Source organism: Pan troglodytes, chromosome 14 (genome assembly GCF_028858775.2).
Source record: "Pan troglodytes isolate AG18354 chromosome 14, NHGRI_mPanTro3-v2.0_pri, whole genome shotgun sequence".
Taxonomy (NCBI): Eukaryota; Metazoa; Chordata; class Mammalia; order Primates; family Hominidae; genus Pan; species Pan troglodytes.
The window spans coordinates 41,006,060-41,026,504 of NC_072412.2; the positions used below are offsets into that span (position 1 = coordinate 41,006,060).

Below are 20,445 nucleotides of genomic sequence, written 5' to 3' on the forward strand. Positions count from 1 at the left end.
ACCAAAATGTCAATGGATAAATGAATAAAGAAACCATGATACAGGTTGAGTGGCTCTAATCCCAAAATCATTAATTCAAAATACTCTAAAATCTGAAATGTTCTGAGTATCGACATGACACCACAGGTGAAAAATTCCACACATTTGACTGCATGTGATAGGTCGCAGTCAAAAAGCAGGCATTCAACACCCAATTTACTCAGCATCCCCAAGGGAAAAACAGAACTACCTTCAGGCTACGTGTATAAGATATACATTAAACACAACTGGACTTCATGTTTAGAGTTGGGTCCCATCCCCGCAATGTCTCATTATGTATAAGCAAATATTCAAAAATTTTTAAAAATCTGAAATCCAAAATAACTCTGGTCCCAAGCATTTCAGATAAGGGATGGTCAGCTTGTATATCTATACAATAGAATATTTAGGCCAGACACGGTGGCTCACGCCTGTAATCCCAGCACTTTGAGAGGCCGAGGCGGGCGGATCACGAGGTCAAGAGATTGAGACCATCCTGGCCAACATGGTGAAACCCCGTCTCTACTAAAAATACAAACATTAGATGGGCATGGTGGCACACGCCTGTAGTCCCAGCTACTCAGAAGGCTGAGGCAGGAGAATCGCTTGAACCCGGGAGGCGAAGGTTGCAGTGAGCCGAGATTGCGCCACTGCACTCCAGCCTGGGCGACAGAGTGAGACTCCGTCTCGGTGGGGGGGGAAAAAAAAGAATATTTATTATTCAGCCTTTAAAAAGAAGGAAATCTTACCACTTGCCACAACATGAATGAAGTTGGAGGACGTTATGTTAAGAGAAATAAACCAGACCCAGGGTTAAAAAAAAAAAAAAAAAAAAAACCCCTACATGAGCTCACTTACATGTGGAATCTGGTTGGGGCGGTGGGGTGCAGGGGGAGTCAAAAATACAGAGATACAGAAAAAAAACATTGGTTACCAGGGGTAGGGGTGGGTAGGAAATGGGGAGATACAAGTCAGAGTATTTAAATAGCAGATATGTAAGATGACCAAGTCTAGAGATCTAATGTACAATATGAGGACTATAAGTAATAAAACTGTACTGTGAAATTGTACTGAAATTCCTCCTAAATGAGTAGTTTTTAGCTGCTTTTGCCAAACCAAAAAAAACATGAGTAACTATGTGAGATGATGGATATGTTAATTTGCTTCACTATAGTAACCATTTTACTATCTATATATATCCCATAACATCATGTTATATGTTACATATAAAAAATTTTAAAAAAAAACTAACACATGGGCAAAGAAGAAATTAAAAGGGAAATTACAAAGCTTTTTGAACTGAATGAAAGTGAAAACAATGTATCAAAAATTTTAGCATTCCACTAAAGCTGTACTTGGGGAAAATTTTACAGCACTAATTGCCTATCCTGAGAAAACTGAAGTGTTTCCAATTAATGGCTTCAGCTTCTGCCTTAAAAGACTAGAAAAAGAAGAGAAAATGAGACCCAAAGAAAGAAAATAATATTCATCATAGCTTAAAAATCAATGCAATAGAAAACAAAAACACAAAGAAAAATGAATGAAACCAAAAGCTTGTTCTCTGAGACTAACAATAAAATTGACAAACCTCTGGTCAGACTATTAAGAGAGAGAAGACACAATTCACCAACATCATGAATGAGAGAGAGACAGACAGACAGAAAATACAGATACTTCAGATACTAAAAGGATAATAAGTGGATATTGTTAAAAAAAAAAACAAAAACACTTATGCTAATGTATTCCACAACTTAGAAGAAATGAACAAAGTCCTTAAAAGAGTCAGCTCCTTTCTTAGTTGACACAATTAGGGATAACTTGAATGACTATATCTATGAAAGAAACTGAATTTACAGTTAATAACCTCCCGAAAAGAAAACCCTGGGCCAAGATGGCTTCACTGATGAATTCTACCAAACATTTAAGAAAAAATATCAATTTTATACAAATTCATTCAGAAAATTGAAGAGGAGGAAATTATTCCCAATTCACTCTATGAGGTCAGTATTACCCTCATATCGAAATCTGACAAAGACATGACAAGTAAGGAAAGCTGCAGATCAATATCCCTCATAGAGATGTACAAATCCTAAACAAAATGTTCACACACTGAGTCCAATAATATATAAAAAGACTCACACATTGTTACCAAGAGGGTCTTATCCCAGGAATGAGAAGTTGAAAAGTTAGCTTAACATCTGAAAATCAATTAATGTAATTCACCACATTAATAAACAAAAAAGAAAAAGGAAAAAAACACAAGATCATATCAAAAGACACGGAAAAAGCACTTGATGACATCCAACATCTCTTCCAGATTAAAAACTCTAAGCAAACTATGAATAGAAAAAAACGTCCTTAACTTGATAAAGAACATCTAAACCTTTACCTAACCTACTTAAAAATGAAAGACTAAAAATCCTTTCCCCCAACATCCGGAATAAGACGTTCTCTCTCGTAACTTCTATTCAACATATTTTAATGTTTTACATAATAAATTACATATTAAAGAGATTTTAGCAAGTGCAATAAGGTAAACACATAAAAGAAATCAGAAACATCCAGATTGGAAAGGAAAAAGTAGAGCTGTCTTTATTTATGGACATGATTGTTTATATAGAAAATGTGATGCAATCTACAAAAACAAGCTCTAGAACTAATAAGCGAGTTTTGCACGGCCTCAAGATTCAAGATTAGTATACAAAAATCAACTGTACTTCTATGTTTAAGTTAAAAAGACAATATCATTTACAATAACATCAAAAAGTATGAAATACTCAAAGCATAAAGCTGACAAAACATATGCAAGACCCGTACACTGAAAACAATACAACATTGCTGACAGAAATTAAAGATCTAAATAGAGAAATATATCTTGTTCATGAGTTGGAAGTTTCAATAATATTAAGATAGCAATTATCTCCAAAATGATCTACAGATTTAATGCAATCCCCATTAAAAATCCCAGCAGGCTTTTTTGTTGTTTTATAAATTGACAAGTTGATTACAAATCACATATAGATGCAAAGAACTTAGAATAACCAAAACAACTTTTTAAAAGAACAAAGATGGAGAACTAACATTATCTGATTTCCAGACTAATTGTAAAGCTACAGTAGTCAAAACAGTGAGGCAATGATGTCAAGACAGAAAAATAGATCAATGGAACAGAACAGAGTCTAAAAACAGACTCACAATACACACAGACATCAGACTTCTGACATAACTACAAAGGCAATTCAGTGAAGAAAGGATAGTCTTGTCAGGAAATGGAGCTGAAATAACTGGATATCCACATGCAAAAAATAAACTTTGACCCATACCCTATGCCACATACAAGAATTAACTCAAAAAAGGATGACAGACACAAATGTAAAATGCACAAGTACAACTACATCTAGAAAAAAATGAGAAAAGAAGTCTTTGTGACCCTCGGTTAACAAAGATTTTTTAGGATTTCTTAGGTGACACCAAAAGCACAATCCATAAAAGTAAAAACTTAATAAGTTGGACTTCATTAAAATTTAAAACTCCTGCTCTTCAGAGAACACTATTAGGAGAATAAAAAGATAAGCCATAGACTAGAATAAAATATTTGCAAATCTTATATCTGATAAAGTCCTTATATCCAGACTATATAAAGAAAAAGCGACTCAAAAAAAAAAACACACACACAAACAGCCCACCCAAAATGTAGGCAAAGATTTGGCCAGATACTTTACCAAAGATATAAAGATGATAAATAAACACACAAATAGATGCCTAACATCTTTAGTCACTAGGAAATGCAATTTAAAATCACTGTGAGATACCGCTACATAACTATTTTAATGGTTAAAATTCAAAAGTCTGACCACACCAAGAGCTGGCAAGAATATGGAGGAACTGGAACTCTGATACACTGCTGGTGGAAATGTAAAATGATACAACCACTGTGGAAAACAGAATGGCATTTCTTAAAAAGTTAAACATCTACCGCATGATGCAGGTATTTACACAAGAAAAAAGAAAACCTATGTCCATACAAAGACTTGTACATCAATGTTGAGAGCAGCTTTATTTCTAAGAGCCTATAACAACCCAAATGTCTACCAAGATGTGGATATAGAAACAAATTGTAATATATCCATACAATGGAATACCACTTAGAAAAAAATTCAAAATCATTATGCTAAGTGATAAAAGCTAGACAGAAAAGTATATATGTTGTATGACTCCATTTATATAAAATTCTAGAAAATCCGAATAAATCTACAAAGCAGATTAATGATTCCTAGGCAATGGAGGAACCAGGAAACATTACAAAGAGGCACAAGTAAGCTTTTTGGGGAGATAAATTTATTTGATCAGTATTTTGATTATAGTAATGTTTCCTGGTTATATACATATGTAAAAACATCAAATTATACATTCTAAATATGTGCAGTGTATTGCATGTCAGTTATACCTAATAATACTGTTTTTAAAAATTAGAATTACACATATTATAATATTAATAGTGTCTATTTAGGCTTATGGACAATTTTGGTTTTATCTTTCGTGTTTTTCAATGTTTTCCAAGTTTTTATGTTGATTATGTTTTATATTTGTAATAGGAACAAAAAGTTATACTTCTTATGTTTTGAAAAACCATACTGCAAAGTAATAACAGCCATACTGGAAGCAAAGAACTGACACGCACAGAAAGGAGCAATATGATTGGTGACATACCTCAAGGTAGTGTGGCTGGTCAATAGATCACAATTTAATATCCAAAGTTCAACTTGCAGCTCAGCTTCCTAAAGGCTTATGTATTAGGCATTGCTAAATTATAATTTGCTGAAGGCACCTTTGTTAGGCTTAGTATAGCTAGTCATATTTATGACAATGACAACCACAAACATAAAATAAAACCAAGGAATGAACTTTTGTTATGAGCACATCTCAAAAGAACCAAGAATTTTCAGGTCCTATAAAATGAGTCCAAATTTCTTAAACATAAAGCATGAACTTATTTTTGTGGGTCAGGTCATAGAAAAAGCGGTTAGAACTTATAATAGATGTATTCTTTATTTTAATAAAAGTTGCATTTAAACATGAGGTTTTTATTAGCTATTTTTAAAATTACAAATGTAGTACATGCTTACTATAATTTTAAAAATTCAAAAATACAAAAAGAAAAATATATAAATGGTCTTTTTCAAGCACCACTCCTAAGCCAATGCCCTACAAGGAAGTCAAAGTTAAGAGCCTGCAGTGCTCCTCCCACACTTCTCTCTAAACACAGACAGACATGTAATAGACCTATAAAGGTGCTTCAAATTGTTCGAGGTTTTTTTTTTTTTAACAATAGTGGTATCATATCTTATATGCCACTTTGAAATCTGTACTATTTTGCTTAACTATAACACTCTCTAGGTACAAAGATGTAAGTCTAATTTATTCTTTTTTAATAGCCACAGAAGATTCCATAATGTGGGTATACAATAATTTATTCAACGGCTCCTCCACTGATAGACTCAGGTTGCTTCTACTTTCTGTCTCTACCACAAACACCAAAATGCTGTAATACATAATATGTACATTTATCCTTTTTTAGGTACTGATTTTTTTCATAATGGATAGAACATAAAAAAGAAATGTCAGAAGATGTACTTTTTATTTTAATTGCTACTCCAATATTACTTTCTAAAGAAGTCATATGAACTCATATTTCTCCCAGCAATGTATGAAAATGCCATTTCCCTGAAACTATATAGGTATTGGACATTATGATATTTTTTAATTTTGGCCCAAGTGATGTATGAAAGTTTGCTATCTTGCTATATAATTTCCATCTCTCTAGCTATTAAGCAGGGTTAGAACACATGTTCACATGTTTATTGTTCATTTGAATTTCCTCTTTTATGTTGTGCCCGTTTAAATCCTTCATTTATTTTCTATTGGATCACATGGTTTTTCTCATCAATTTACACGAGATACTTGTATATTAAGTGTGTTATTTCTCTATCATTTGTTTTATATAGGCATTAAAAATGTGATTTTTAAGTTAAGGGTTTACTATTTGAATTCATTTTCTCATTTAAACAATGTCTTTAATGGTGACTAAATTGCCACATGGATCCACAGAAGCCTATTTAGCACATTACATAGCTCGAAAATTGTACATCTGGGAGTAGAGGGCGTTGGGGAGATGTTGGTTGAAGGATACAAAATTTCAGCTAGGAGAAATAACTTCAGAAGATCTATTGTACAATATAGTGACTATAGTTATTAACAATGTATTGCATACTTGAAAATGGCTAAGAGAATAGATTTTAAATGTTCTCACCACAAAAAAGATAACTATGTGAGGTAACAGACATGTTAATTAGCTTGATTTAGCCCTTCCATAATATATACATATATCAAAACATTTTGTACACCATAAATACAGTCATGCACCACATGATGACGTTCCAGGCAATGATGGATTGCATATTAGATGATGGTCCTATAAGATTATACTGGAATTGAAGCATTCCTATCACCTAGTGATGTCATAGTGTCATAACACTGTAGTTAATGCATTACCTTTTCAATGTTTCAATACACAAACACTTACCATTGTGTAACAATTGTGTTACAACTGTCTACAGTATTCAGTACAGTAACATGCTGTATAGGTTTGTACCCTAGGAACAATAGGCTGTACCATATAGCCTAGGTGTTTAGTAGGCTATACCAGCAGTCACCAACCTTTTTGATACCAGGGAAGATAATTTTTCCATAGACTGGGGGGAGGGGAATGGTTTCAGGATGATTCAAATGCATTACATTTATTGTGCACTTTATTTCTCTTATTATTACATTGCAATATATAATTAAATAATTATACAACTCACCATAATGTAGAATCAGTGGGAGCTCTGAGCTTGTTTTCTTGCAACTAGACAGTCCCATCTGGGGGTGATGGGAGACAGTGAGAGATCGTCAGGCATTAGGTTCTCATAAGGAGCACACAACCTAGATCCATTGTATGCACAGTTCCCAGTAGGGTTTGTCCTCCTATAAGAATCTAATGTCACCACTGATCTGACAGGAGGCGGATCTCAGGTGGTAATGCAAGCAAGGTGGGGCAGCTGTAAATACAGATGAAGCTTTGCTCGCTTGCCTGCTGCTCACGTCCTGTTGTGCAGCCTTGTTTCTAATAGGCCACAGACCAGTACTGGACCCATCAGTTATACCATGTAGGTTTGTGTAAGTACACACTGTGATGTTACAAGGATCAACGAAATCACTTAATGATGCATTTCTCAGAAGACAACCCTGTCATTAAACAACACATAACTGTATATACAGTTTTTGTCAATTAAAAAATAAATTAATTTTTAAAATTATACATCTGCAATGAAAGTTGCAGAAAGCAACAAGAGGAATTGAGCAGAAAATAAAAAGTAATAAAATGCAGCCAGCCATGGTAGCTCACGCCTGTAATCCCAGCACTTTGGGACAACGAGGTAGGCAGATCACCTGAGGTCATGAGTTTGAGATCAGCCTGGCCAACACGGTGAAACCCTGGCTCTACTAAAAATACAAAAATTAGCCAGACATGGTGGCACACGTCTGTAATCCCAGCTACTGGGGAGGCTGAGGCAGGAGAATCACTTGAACCTGGGAGGCAGAGGTTGCAGTGAGCCGAGATCGCCACTGCACTCCAGCCTGGGTGACAGGGTGAGACTTGGTCTCTTTCAAAAAAAAAAAAAAGGTAATAAAATGCATCAAAAACATTGAATCCTTCTTGAATATAGTGCCTGGTGAAAAAGAAGATAAAAGAAAAAGTAGGCACACTGGATAAAGATTGCTATAGAGACTCTACAGGATACTTCAGAACACGTTCAAGGGCTTTAAACGTTGATGAGCCTCTTCCTTTTAAGGACTCTATTCTTAAAAATACATCTAGGCCAGGAGCAGTGGCTCACTCCTGCAATCCCAACACTTTGGGAGGCCAAGGCAGGCAGATCATGAGGTCAGGAGTTTGAGACCAGCCTGGCCAACATGGTAAAACCCCGTCTCTACTAAAAATACAAAAATTAGCCAGGCGTAGTGGCACGCGCCTGTAGTCCCAGCTACTCAGGAGGCTGAGGCAGGAGGATCGCTTGAACCCAGGAAGCAGAGGTTGCAGTGAGCCAAGACTGCGCCACTGCACTCCAGCCTGAGTGACAGAGTGAGACTGCGTCTCAAAAAAAAAAAAAAAAAATACACCTAAAGAAATCTCAAAGGTAACCCTTTTCTCAAAGAAAATTCTTTCATAATGAGAGGCAATTAATCCAACTATTGAAAATAAGGCAGATCTTCAGTAGTGGCAGCCCTGCATCTTTGATTTTTTTCCCAAGCTCTAACTCTATTAAGTAAGGGACTCTTAGGTAACACTTTCCCAGTGAAGTTTTGTGTAATTTTTGTCACTAATTCACTAAAATTGACAAATAGCTGCAATGATGTTCTATATTATCTATATTTACACAAAAATCAGTTTTTCCATGCTATCATTTATGACACTGATGAATTTCTCAAACCTCAAAATTATTTACAAATTAAAGGAAAAAATTCTCTCCTCCTGTGGATTTTATGTCAAAACTCACCATTTAAAAGCACAATGTTGTAATTCTTACATAAATCTTTGTGGGCCCTAATTGCTTGGATAAGAGTTCAGTGTGTCCAGTAAACCTTAAATGGCCTCATGTATAATTGGTCTACCAACTGCAAGAAGATTATGTAAGCAAGCAGAAATATAACTCTGAGGTCAGGTTGAAAGTTATCTATTGAAAACTTGCTATGCTGGAGCACAACCTCGTAAGGCAAACCCTGGAAGAAATACCATTTTTGATACACTATAGTTTAACTTCAAGCACAAAAGCATGAAATAATCCCTTTTTGAAAACTGCCAAATTCATCTAAGCCTTAAGATTCCGTTTTCACATAGAAAAGTAGAAAAGCATTTATCCACTTCAACACTTACAGGTGAGAGACTTAGGACTAAGATGATAAATGGAAGTTATAATGATCAAGGCAGGAGGTAACAAGACCTAGATCTTAAAAAAAAAAAAACTGAAGAGTAATCCAACTCTCAGGTCTATGATGTGCCAGATGCTAGATGCTGCAGTGGGGAAGATGTCCTGCTGTGCCCAATGCTGTGAAGACAGAAGCAATTCAAAAGAGAAGTTGACAGCTGCCTGTAGACTATACATATTTATTATTTCAGGTGGTCAATGAATTAAGAAATTTTACTTTGATGAGATAATACTGCTTTTGTGTAGTTTTGCATTGAAGTTTAGATTTCCAGCTAAGAATATTTCTAGTCTTAAGCATCAGCCACTTAGCAGGATTTCTACCATTCTATTAAATTTTAAATATGAATATCAGTTCATATTTCAACATTGTGATTTTTATTATTTCTTCATTACTGTAAGATAATAGTGATTCTCAGTGCTCTAAACAATAAATTTGATAAAGATAGAAATAAAATAGCACTGTCATGCCTCAAGTAATTCAGTATTTTTCAATAATCTTTCACACTTTTAAATTCCAAAAGAATTTTCTAACACACTGTTCTTCTCATTCCAGGACTTATTCTCAGGAAAATCAAGAGTAGCTAGTAAATAGCTAGAGACATCGTGGCAGACTGTAAAAGGAAAACCAAACTGAAGTCAGGAAATCTGGGCTTTGCTACTAATTAATCAGTCTTCTGACCTCCTTCTCTGGTCCTACTTTCCTGGCTATGAACTGAAAGTTTCAGAGAGGATAATAATTGCTGAAGTCCCTTTCTTCAACGTCTATCATTTTATGTTTCACTTGAAAAGTGAAAGTCTATCATTTTATGTTTCACTTGAAAATATTAAATAACTAAAAAGCAATAATCTTTTTAGAATTAGGTAAATCAAAGCATAAATACAGGAAGAAAAGTAAGAGGGTATCAAACTTCAACAAAACACCATTGCCAAAGTACTTTAAAATACTTTTTAAACTTCAAAACAGAAAAAAAAAAAGTCCATCAAAATTCTCTCATAATCCAAAGCCATAATCTCTAATCAATCAAGCAACAGCCACAGTGAAGCCAAAGAACTATAATTCACTCATTTTGGAAACAGTCCCTGAGAGAGGAAGAAAAAGTTCAACAAATACAATATTTGAAAACAATACAGTAAATGAATGCACAAAAACATGTTGTATTATGCAAGACAATTTATCTGTCTAATCAATATGTAGCAACCACATAATGCATATGTGGCTAAAGATTTTAGTTGATGTAGCTCAGTCACTTCTCTTATTTCAAGTTCATCAAGCCCTTAGCCGAATTTTTCTTACAAATGGACACAGTTGCTCATAAGATTAGTAGAAACAATGCAACAATTTACTACTGGATAAAATATATGGTACCATCATCATCTTGATGTACAAAGGTTAATAGATGAGGAATACTTATATTGCGATTATGGTAGGAATAATGATGAATGAATAGCAAGAAAAGAAAATGTAAATTGGGTCTACAGGCTATCCAAATGCTTTCAATATTAACTCTTCAGGTAAATTTCAAAGAGCAAGCTACTAATAAAAAATAAACAAAAAGTTTTGATTACCTACAGGATGAATGAAAACTATAATAAAAGTATGTAAACAAGAAAATGTGGTGATTTTTGGAGGTTTTTTGATGACTTGCTCTCAGCCAGTCACTGTATTGCCCCTCAGTCATTTGCAAAATACTAAAATACATTCACTCAAAGCCTATGCTTTTAAAGTGTGTATTATTGCTACAATCTATTAAATCCTTAAAGCTAATATAGATAATACAGTGAATTCTCTCACTTAAGATTCCCAATATAATTAAGCATTTGTGACTATGACAAGTACTTCAGCTGACCCCAGATATAATACGGCACCTTAGAAGCTAAAAGAAGGAATGACTAATGCTATCCTCTGTTGAACACTATCAGGCAATGACAATGCTTCACGTCTAGGTGAGACTGAAAATGCCAACATTCTTGCTACACTGCAAACACAGTATATTTGATCTCTGAAGGAAATTGAAGCTTATTTGAAAAGCCTACAGCCATTTGTAATCCTGCAAACAACCTAAATTAAAAAATCAAATTTAGATGAAATGTATACAGAATTTATTTATTAAGAACAAGACTAAATGAAGACTAAAATATTTTTGCATATCTCTTAAGCATAATCATAGCAGCCCCTAGTAATCCCCATACTCAACAGTGTCACAGGCATGGAATAATGGAAAACGAAAAGGAACAAGAATCAGGAGACTGGAAGAATGGTTGTGTGGACAACCACATTTATTGAGCACTAAGCACCAGGCAGTATCCTACACATTTCACATATGCTATTTGATTTAATCATTATAATATATCTGTGAAGTTGAAACAATCACCCCTATACAGTCAAGGAGGCTCAGAGCAGTGAAATAACCTGCAGAAACTGGCACTGCTAGAAAGTAGTATAGCCAAAATTTTAAACATAATTTCCACCCCAGCAATCATTTTCCTACAGAACTCAAATTACATAAAAGTTTTCCTATTGTCTGTCAAGATTGGATATTATCCCTTGCCTCTCAAGTTTATTGTAAAACATTAGCTACACTCATAATAAGAGAAGACCCAGAAAGCAGGAAAAGTGCCCTTTTCCCCCCAATTATCATGTGCCCATGGCATGTAAGTTATTATACATCTATTTTGTTAATTTTTCTCCAGACAAGTATAACAACTTGGTGAAGAATTTATGTCATTAGTCTTACCTCTGGAAAAGAAAACCTATTAAAATAACACACTTAGGCATAACCATTAAATAATGAATATTGAAAATAAATATTCCCAACTCCCACTTCTAGTTAGCATGAAATGAGTTGCAAGAGAATTTTATTTCCAAACAACCAGAATAAACCAGCTAATCTATAAAAATCACAGTTTCCTAAAACTCATCACACTGCTAAGAAAACAAAGAAGCCTACATGAACTAAATTCTAGAAAAGACTGAGCCTTTTCAAGGAAAGAATAGACCCGCAGCTAACTTTCACCCCTGGTAGAATGGCAGGAGGAGAAACAATCTGCATAGATGTGTCAGGAGAAACAAACTGAACTTTCGGCAAACTTATAATGGCCACGCATGGGCAGACATAATGTACTGAGAAGTCCTAGCCACAGAGAAAACCTGCATCCACCCACCTACTCCTTCCCAACAGTCCTTACAAGTACACACGGATGTACACTACAGACCAAATACAGGGCAGGAGCTGAGACATATTCCTCCTGAAGCATGCTGGACCTTTCCCTAGTGCAAGGCAACATCCCACTAAAAGGCCAGTGGTAGGAGAGAAGAGGTGACAGAGATTCCTCCTAGGCACTCCAGGTCTTTATCCAGTGCAAGACAGCAGTTCCTTAAGGATGGTACTGGGGCCAGATAGCTGAGATAAATCCCTCAGAAGCACTCTCCACCTTCACTGAAGTGGCCTCTGGAGGCTGAGGGCAGTACAAGACAAGAGACAGCTGAGTTGCAGCAAGCAGAATACAAGACTGAATAGCAAAGAGAATTCCCCAGCATTACAAAAATCTGGCAGCTATACAGCAAAGAGATTTTCACAGACCTCTTTGGCCCCAGGTTTGCCATAGTTTGTGAAGCTGGCGTTAGAAGAGGAACTAAAATAAAAATAAATAAAAATTAATGCTTGGAAATCAATGAAATAACAAATGGACAAGCAAGAGAAAAAAATCAATAGTCAAAAGCTGTTTCCTTGAAAAGTTATTAGCACTGATAAACCCATAGTAAGACTAATTAAAAAGAAAAGGAAAAAACACAAATACAAATTTCCAGTATCAGGAACAAAATAGAGAATTATCACTATAGATTCTACAGATATCACTAATCACTACAGATTCTCAGATATTTAACTAATAAAGGCTATATTATGAAAAAATGGTGCTGATGAATTTAGAAGCAGAGATGTAATAGACCTATCCTTTTAAAACAAAGCAGAATTATAAAATTCTTAGGAAAAAAACACAGAATGTCTTTACAGTCTTGGTGTAGGCCAAGATTTCTGACACAATGAGCACTAACTTTAAAAAATAAATAATCAATAAATTATGTGTAATCAAACTTTCTGCCAACCAAAAGATATCAATGAGAAAATGACTAAGCAAATAGATTAAGAAAAAGTATTCATAATACTTATACATGACAAAGTACTTGGATCCATAATACATAAAAAACTTTTGCAACTCAATAATAAAAAGGCAGACAACTCAATTTTTTTAGTGGGCAACTGACTTTAATATATACTTCACAAAAGTAGAAATACAAATGGCCAATAAGCACAGAAAAATATCTTGAACATCACTGTTCATCAGAGAAATGCAAACTTAAACCACAGTGAGGCCGGGTGCAGTGGCTCATGCCCGTAATACCAGCACTTTGGAGGCCAAGGCCGGTGGATCACCTGAGGTCAGGAGTTCAAGACCAGCCTGGGCCAACAGGGTAAAACCCTGTCTCTACTAAAAAATTACAAAAATTAGCTAGGCAATGTGGCGTGAGCCTGTAATCCCAGCTACTCGGGAGGCTGAGGTAGGAGAATCGCTTGAACCTGGGAGGCAGAGGCTGCAGTGAGCCAAGACTGAGCCATTGCACTCCAGCCTGGGCGACAGAGCAAGACTCTGTCTCAAAAAATAATAATAATAATAATAATAAATAAATAAACCACAGTGAGAGGACAGGCATTACTGGAATAGAGTAAGGACCTCTGAAAATTCATTCCTTCTTAAAAAAACAGTAATAATGGCATAAATTGTCAAACTCAACTTCTTTAGAACTCTGGAAATCAAAAAGTTTTCAACAATCTCATGAGCATTTATGCAAGAAAAGGGGTTAATTCGCCCTAACCCCATCCCCATGTCCCTAGCTCTGTGATTGTTTTTCTTTTCTTTTTTCTTTTATTGAGACAGGGTCTCACTCTGCTGTTCAGGCAGGAGGCATGCAGTTGCACAATCATGGCTCACTGCAGCCTCAACCACAATAAAAAACAATATTTTATTTTTATTTTTTATAGAAACAGGGTTTTAGTGTCTCACTATGTTGCCCAAGCTGGTCTCGAACTCCTGGCCTCAAGCGATCATCCCACCTTAGCCTCCCAAAGTGCTAGGATTACAGGCGTGAGCCCAATTGTTTTACAACAAACTGTCCATAATCATGGTGAAAACCAGCAGCCTGGAAGTCACTGAAGTGAACAGAACTATACAGAAGCTCCTCAAAAGCCTCATCCCCAGAAAATTATCCCTACTTGACCTGTCTGGCAGCTCCCTGAAATGCTCCATTTTTAGAATTTGTCTTTATTTGATGTACTCAGAGCTACTGTATGCAAACAGCAGTAACTCGGGGCATTTGTCAAAAAAAATCAACAATTGTTTAACATCACAGCTGCCTGAGGCAGCAAAACCAGTTGGAGCTAACAAGAGGACAACCAAAAAACTTTAAAGACAAAAACAAACACTGAAAATGAGATGTTTGCAGAAGGCTTTGAAAAGCTTCAGTGTATGCCTAAGAATTTGGAAGGCCATGCATATATATTCAGGAAAATCCTGAGAAGGGCCTAATGTCTCTCTCACCTTCCGCTAATCTTGAGGGTCCACACAAGCAGAAAGAAAAGGTTGAGACACAACTGTAAGCTACCTATGGAGCACTGAAGTCATGTCCAACTTGCACACACAGACTCTCAGCAAAAGCCAAGAAACTTATTGATTCAAGGCATTAAAGAAATCTCCGTTCACACATTAGCTGACCACTAAGCTAACAAGGCATGACAAAGAACACAGACTTTAAAGAAATAGACTAGGAACATCACTAAAAAAAAAAAAAACAGCAACACAAGGAGCAACCACAAAGCCTGGGAAGGAGAGATTATACTATTTAAAATGTCTACTTTCAGTAACAACAAAATTATAAGAAATAAAGAAATAGGAGAGTATGGCTCATACATACAGAAAAAAGGAGTCAATAAAAACTATCTCTGAGTAAGCCAGACATTTGACTAACTAGAAAAACACTTTAAATCAGCTACCACAAATACATTCAAAGAATTAAAAGAAATCATGTCTAAAGAAGTATGACAACAATGTCTCATGAAACAGAGTACCAATAAAGAGAAATTATAAAACAAGATCCAAATAAAAATTCTGAACTTAAAAACTCTGATTAAATTAACCAGAGGGTCTCAACAACAGATGTGAGCAGGCAGAGGAAAGAATCAGCAAACTTGAAGATTAGTCAGTTGAGATGATCCAATCTAAGGAGCAGAAAGAAGAAATTATAAAGAAAAATGAACTGAGTCTCACAGACTTGTGGGGCACCATCAAATCTATCAAATATAATGGGAGTCCTCGAAGAAGAGAGAGAAAAGAGAATAAATAAATAATAATGAAAAATAATAGCCAAAATTTTGCCAACTTCGATGAAAAACATTAATTTCCACATCCCATCCAAGAAGCTCAACAAACTCAAAACAGGGTAAATTCAAAGAAATCTGCACTTAGACACATCCACAGTCAAACTATCAAAAAGCTGAAGAGAATCTTGATAGCAGAGAAAAACTGACATCATATAAAAAGGATCCTTGCTAAGATTGATAACTGACTTCTTTTCAAAAACTAGGAAGTCCACAAACAGTAAGAAGACATATTCAAAGTGCTGAAAAAAAAAAACCTGTCAACCAAGAATTCTATTTCCAGTAAAATTATCCTTCAAAATACAAAGGAGAAATGAAGACATTTCCAAATTGAAAAAAAAAAAGTGATAATTCACCACTAGCAAACCTGCCATCTAGAAGATACTTACTAAAGGGCATCCTTCCTTTAAGCTGAAATGAAAGCACACTAGACAGTAACTCAAATCCATGTGAAGAAATAAAGATTATCAGTAAAGGGAACTACATAGATAAATAATAATGACAATGTAAGCCTATTTTTGTTTGTAACCCTTTTCTTCTACCTGATTTTAAAAACTTCATAAAGCAATAATTATAAAACTGTGCTGATAAACTTTTAATGTATAAAGATATAGTTTGTATGACAATAATAGCACTGAGGACCACGGAAGGGAACAGAGCTACATTGGAGTAGTTTACATACTATTGAAACTAAGTTACCATTAATCTAAACAAGATTGTTTTAGGTTAAAGTGTTAATTAGAATCCCTAGGATGACCACTAACAAAATAATTAAAAAAAAAAAAAGAGTAGTAAAAGAAAAGTGGGCCAGAGTGGAAAGGACAGATTACAGAGGCATTTAGGGGGTAGAGTCAATGGAACCTTGGGTTAGATGAAAGTGACATATTCTCCCTCAAGAAGCTGACAAAGATTCTCTTCTTGACCAAACTTTAGTCAGGTTTCTAAACCTTTTCCTAGACACACCTGTGTACTTCCTTATAAAATCCAGTTGTAGCAAAAGAACGCCATTAAAACAATTTATCCAGAACCCGCCCATCCTCATAATCTAATCACCCTTGATAGCTGATCAGAGTCCTCATCTTCCACAATCCCCCAGGTGATGTCTGATCACCCCAGCCTGTTGTCAGCAAGAATTTTGTTAGGTTGACTTAGCCAGAATCTCCCTTAACCCTGACATTTCCTCTTAACAATTTTCTGTCCACCAACTCCCACACTGTTCCTTGGCTATAAACTACCACTTGCCCATGCTGCATTGGGGGTTGAGCCCAATCTTTCTCCCCCACTGCAAGACTCATAGTGACAGTCCTGAATAAAGTCTTCCTTACCCGGCTTTAACACATATCATTGATTTATTTTTTCTTTAACAGAGCACATAGTCTAGTGGAAGAATCTGAAGAGTGAACAAAAAGCTATTCTATATCATGACCAATGACTGGAACAAAGAGTAGGAGAGGAGAGTGGCATGAGATGAGACTAAGATTAGATCAAGAAATTAATAGCTAAGGATGGACCTTTGTTCCCAAAATACTAAAAACTCATTTAAAGAATTTTGAGAAAAGAAGTGACATGATTTTGGGCAAATAATGATTGCAAGTCATTAGGGAAATACAAATCAGGACCACAATGAGATGTCACTTCACATGTCTGACTATGGCTGTAATAAAAAAGACAAACAATAACAAGTGTTAGTGAGGATGTGGAAAAACTAGAATCCTCACACATTGCTAGTTAGAATGTAACATGGTGTAGGTGATTTGAAAACCATATTGGTGGCCGGGCGCAGTGGCTCATGCCAGTAAACCCAGCACTTTGGGAGGCTGAGGTGGGCAGATCACATGAGGACAAGAGTTTGAGACCAGCCTGATCAATGTGGTGAAACCCCATCTCTACCAAAAAATACAAAAATTGCTGGGCATGGTAACCTGCACCTATAGTCCCAGCTGCTGGAGAGGCTGAGGACCTGGAGGTTGAACCTGGGAGGGGGAGGTTGCAGTGAGCTGACATTGCGCCACTGCACCCCAGCCTGGGCCACAAAGTGAGACCCTGTCTCAAAAAAAAAAAAAAACCATTTTGGTAATTCCTTGAAATGTTAAACATAGAGTTACCATGTGACCTAGCAATTTATCTTCTAGGTAAAACCCAAGAAAGTTGAATATATGTCCATATAAAAACTTGTATATGGATGCTTGGAGTGGCAATATTCACAATAGTCCCAAAGTGGAAACAATCCAAATGTCCATCAACTGATGAAAGGATAAGCAAAATGTGGAATATCCACACAATGGAATATAATTTAGCCATAAAAAGCAATGAACTACAGCATCAATAAACCTTGAAAACATTATGCTAAGATAAGCAAGATACAATGGCTACATATTATATGATCCCATTTATATAAAATGTCCAAAATAGACAAATCTGTAGAAACAGAAAGTATATTAGTAGTTGCTAAATGCTGGCAGGGTGGCGGGAGAGAGAGAAGAAAGAAAATGGGAAATAACTACTAATGAGTATAAAGTTTCTTCATGGAGCGATGAAAACGTTAGATAACAGTATGGTTGCACAACTCTGAATAAACTAAAATTACTGAATTGTACAATATGGAAAGGTGAACTTTATGGTATATGAATTATATCTCAATAAAACTGTTATAAACCAAAAACCATGATGAGTTACTTTTTCACACCTGGTAGACTAAAAAGACTATGCTGACAAGGATGTAGAACATCACTGTCGGTCAAAGGTAAAATGGTACAATTGTTTGGAGAATTGTTTGGCAGTGCGTTAAAAAGTTAAACAGGCATCTATAGTATGACATATCAACTCAACTCCTAGATTTTTACTCAAGAGAAGTAAAAACTGATAACTACAAGAATTGTACAGGAATGTTCACAGCAGGCTTCAAATGAAAGCCATCCAAATGTCTATCAATAGGAGAATGGATAAACAAACTGTGGTATGTTTATACAATGGAACATTATTCAGGAATTAAAAACAAACTGATAGGTACAGCAACATAGATGAATCTCAAATTAATGCTCTTCATGAGAAAAAAATACATACACACATATAACCATACCATGTGACTCTATTTATATATAGCTAAAGAACAAGCAAAACTAATCTACCATCATAAAAAAAAAAAAAAAAAAAAAAAAGAACAGTGATTTCCAGGGCAGGGTAAAGGGGTAGGAACACAAGAAAACATTTGGGATGATTAATGTAATCTTGGTGGTTATACAGGTTTATAAAATTGTCAAAACCAACCAAAATAAATACTTAAGATCTGTGCATCTGTTCACGATAGCAAAGACTTGGAACCAACCCAAATGCCCATCAATGATAGACTGGATAAAGAAAATGTGGCACCTATACACCATGGAATACTATGTAGCCATAAAAAATGATGAGTTCATGTCCTTTGCAGGGACATGGATGAAACTGGAAACCATCATTCTCAGAAAACTAACACAGGTACAGAAAACCAAACACTGTATGTTCTCACTCATAAGTGGGAGTTGAACAATGAGAACACATGGACACAGGGAGGGGAACAACACACACTGGGGCCTGTCAGGGGGTAGGGGGCTAGGGGAGGAATAGCATTAGGAGAAGTATCTAAGGTAGATGACCGGTTGATGGGTGCAGCAAACCACCATGGCACGTGTATACCTATGTAACAAACCTGCGTGTACTGCACACGTGTCCCAGAGCTTAAAGTATAATTAAAAAAAAAAAAGTTCTGTGCATTACATGTAAATCTTATTTCAGGTAAAAAAGAAACAGTAGGATGTGAGAAAAATAAATGTTTCTACTGAAATATTGATGGGTGAAGTAATAGGATGTCTGGGATAGGTTTTAAATACTCCAGAACAAAAATCAGTTAAAAGAAGATTGGCATAATATTGATAAATGTTGAAGCTGGATGATAAAATCATTAGGTTTATACTATTCTCTCTAGCTTTAAATAACTTTGAAAATTGCTATAATGAAAAGTTAAAAGTTATTCATTCATATATTAATAAATATTTCTTACTGTAGTTCTGTGGCACAAGTTCTGGATTCTTAGGAATTTTCAACTTGTAGGATACATCTCCAATATTAACTGTATCACCTAAAAAGAGATTTTAAAAACAGAATAATTATAAGAGACAAACGAGAAAACCATAGACTATGCAACAATGCTTGTCCTGACCTACAGAGAGGGATGTTACAGAAATGTACTACGCAGCTGTCTATATGTCAAGCACTATGCTCTAAAACTTCTATCCAAAGTATATATGTATAAAGGAGAAGTGAGGCATCAGTGCAATTCACATTTTAAATGCTACGTTAGCAAACAAACAAACAAAAACCATGATAAAATACATCAACAAGCTTTATTTCATGAATAGCAACATTAATATAGGCAAAAGCAATACAGAAGAATGCATTTTGTTTAAGATCATTCAAAGTATCCATAGAGTAAAATCTTTTTTTTTTTTTTTTTTTTTTTTTTTTTTGAGATGGAGTCTCACTCTGTCACCTGGGCTGGAGTGCAGTGGTGCAAGCTCAGCTCACTGCAAGCTCCGCCTCCCGGGTTCACGCCATTCTCCTGCCTCAGCCTCCAGAGTAGCTGGGATTACAGGCGCCTGCCACCATGCCCAGCTAGCTTTTTGTATTTTTAGTAGAGACGGGGTTTCACCATGTTAGCCAGGATGATCTCGATCTCCTGACCTCGTGATCTGCCTGCCTCGGCCTCCCAAAGTGCTGGGATTACAGGCATGAGTCACCACACTCAGGCTTTTTTTTCTTTTTCTTTTTTTAAGACGGACTCTTATTCTGCCACCCAGGCTGGAGTGCAGTGATGTGATCTTGGCTCACTGCAACTTCTGCCTCCTGGGTTCAAGTGATTCTCCTGCCTCAGCCTCCTGAGTAGCTGGGATTACAGGTATGTGCCACCACATCTGGCTAATTTTTGTATTTTT

General features: G+C 35.7%; 1 protein-coding gene across 4 annotated transcripts in view; it reads right to left on the minus strand.

The window, feature by feature from the left end:
* VWA8 (von Willebrand factor A domain containing 8) overlaps positions 1-20,445 on the minus strand; it is a 395,962-nt gene that overhangs the window by 365,221 nt on the left and 10,296 nt on the right. For 3 of the 4 annotated variants that reach the window (XR_010150666.1, XM_003318022.7, XM_016925243.4), the window contains exon 2: positions 19,515-19,592. The exons of the other annotated variant lie outside the window; for it this stretch is intronic. Coding sequence is in view for 2 of the 3 variants with exons in the window: in XM_003318022.7 (XP_003318070.5) it covers positions 19,515-19,592 (78 nt within the window). In the remaining variant the exon portion in view is untranslated. The remainder of the gene's footprint in view (positions 1-19,514; positions 19,593-20,445) is intronic. 4 annotated transcript variants of the gene reach the window in all.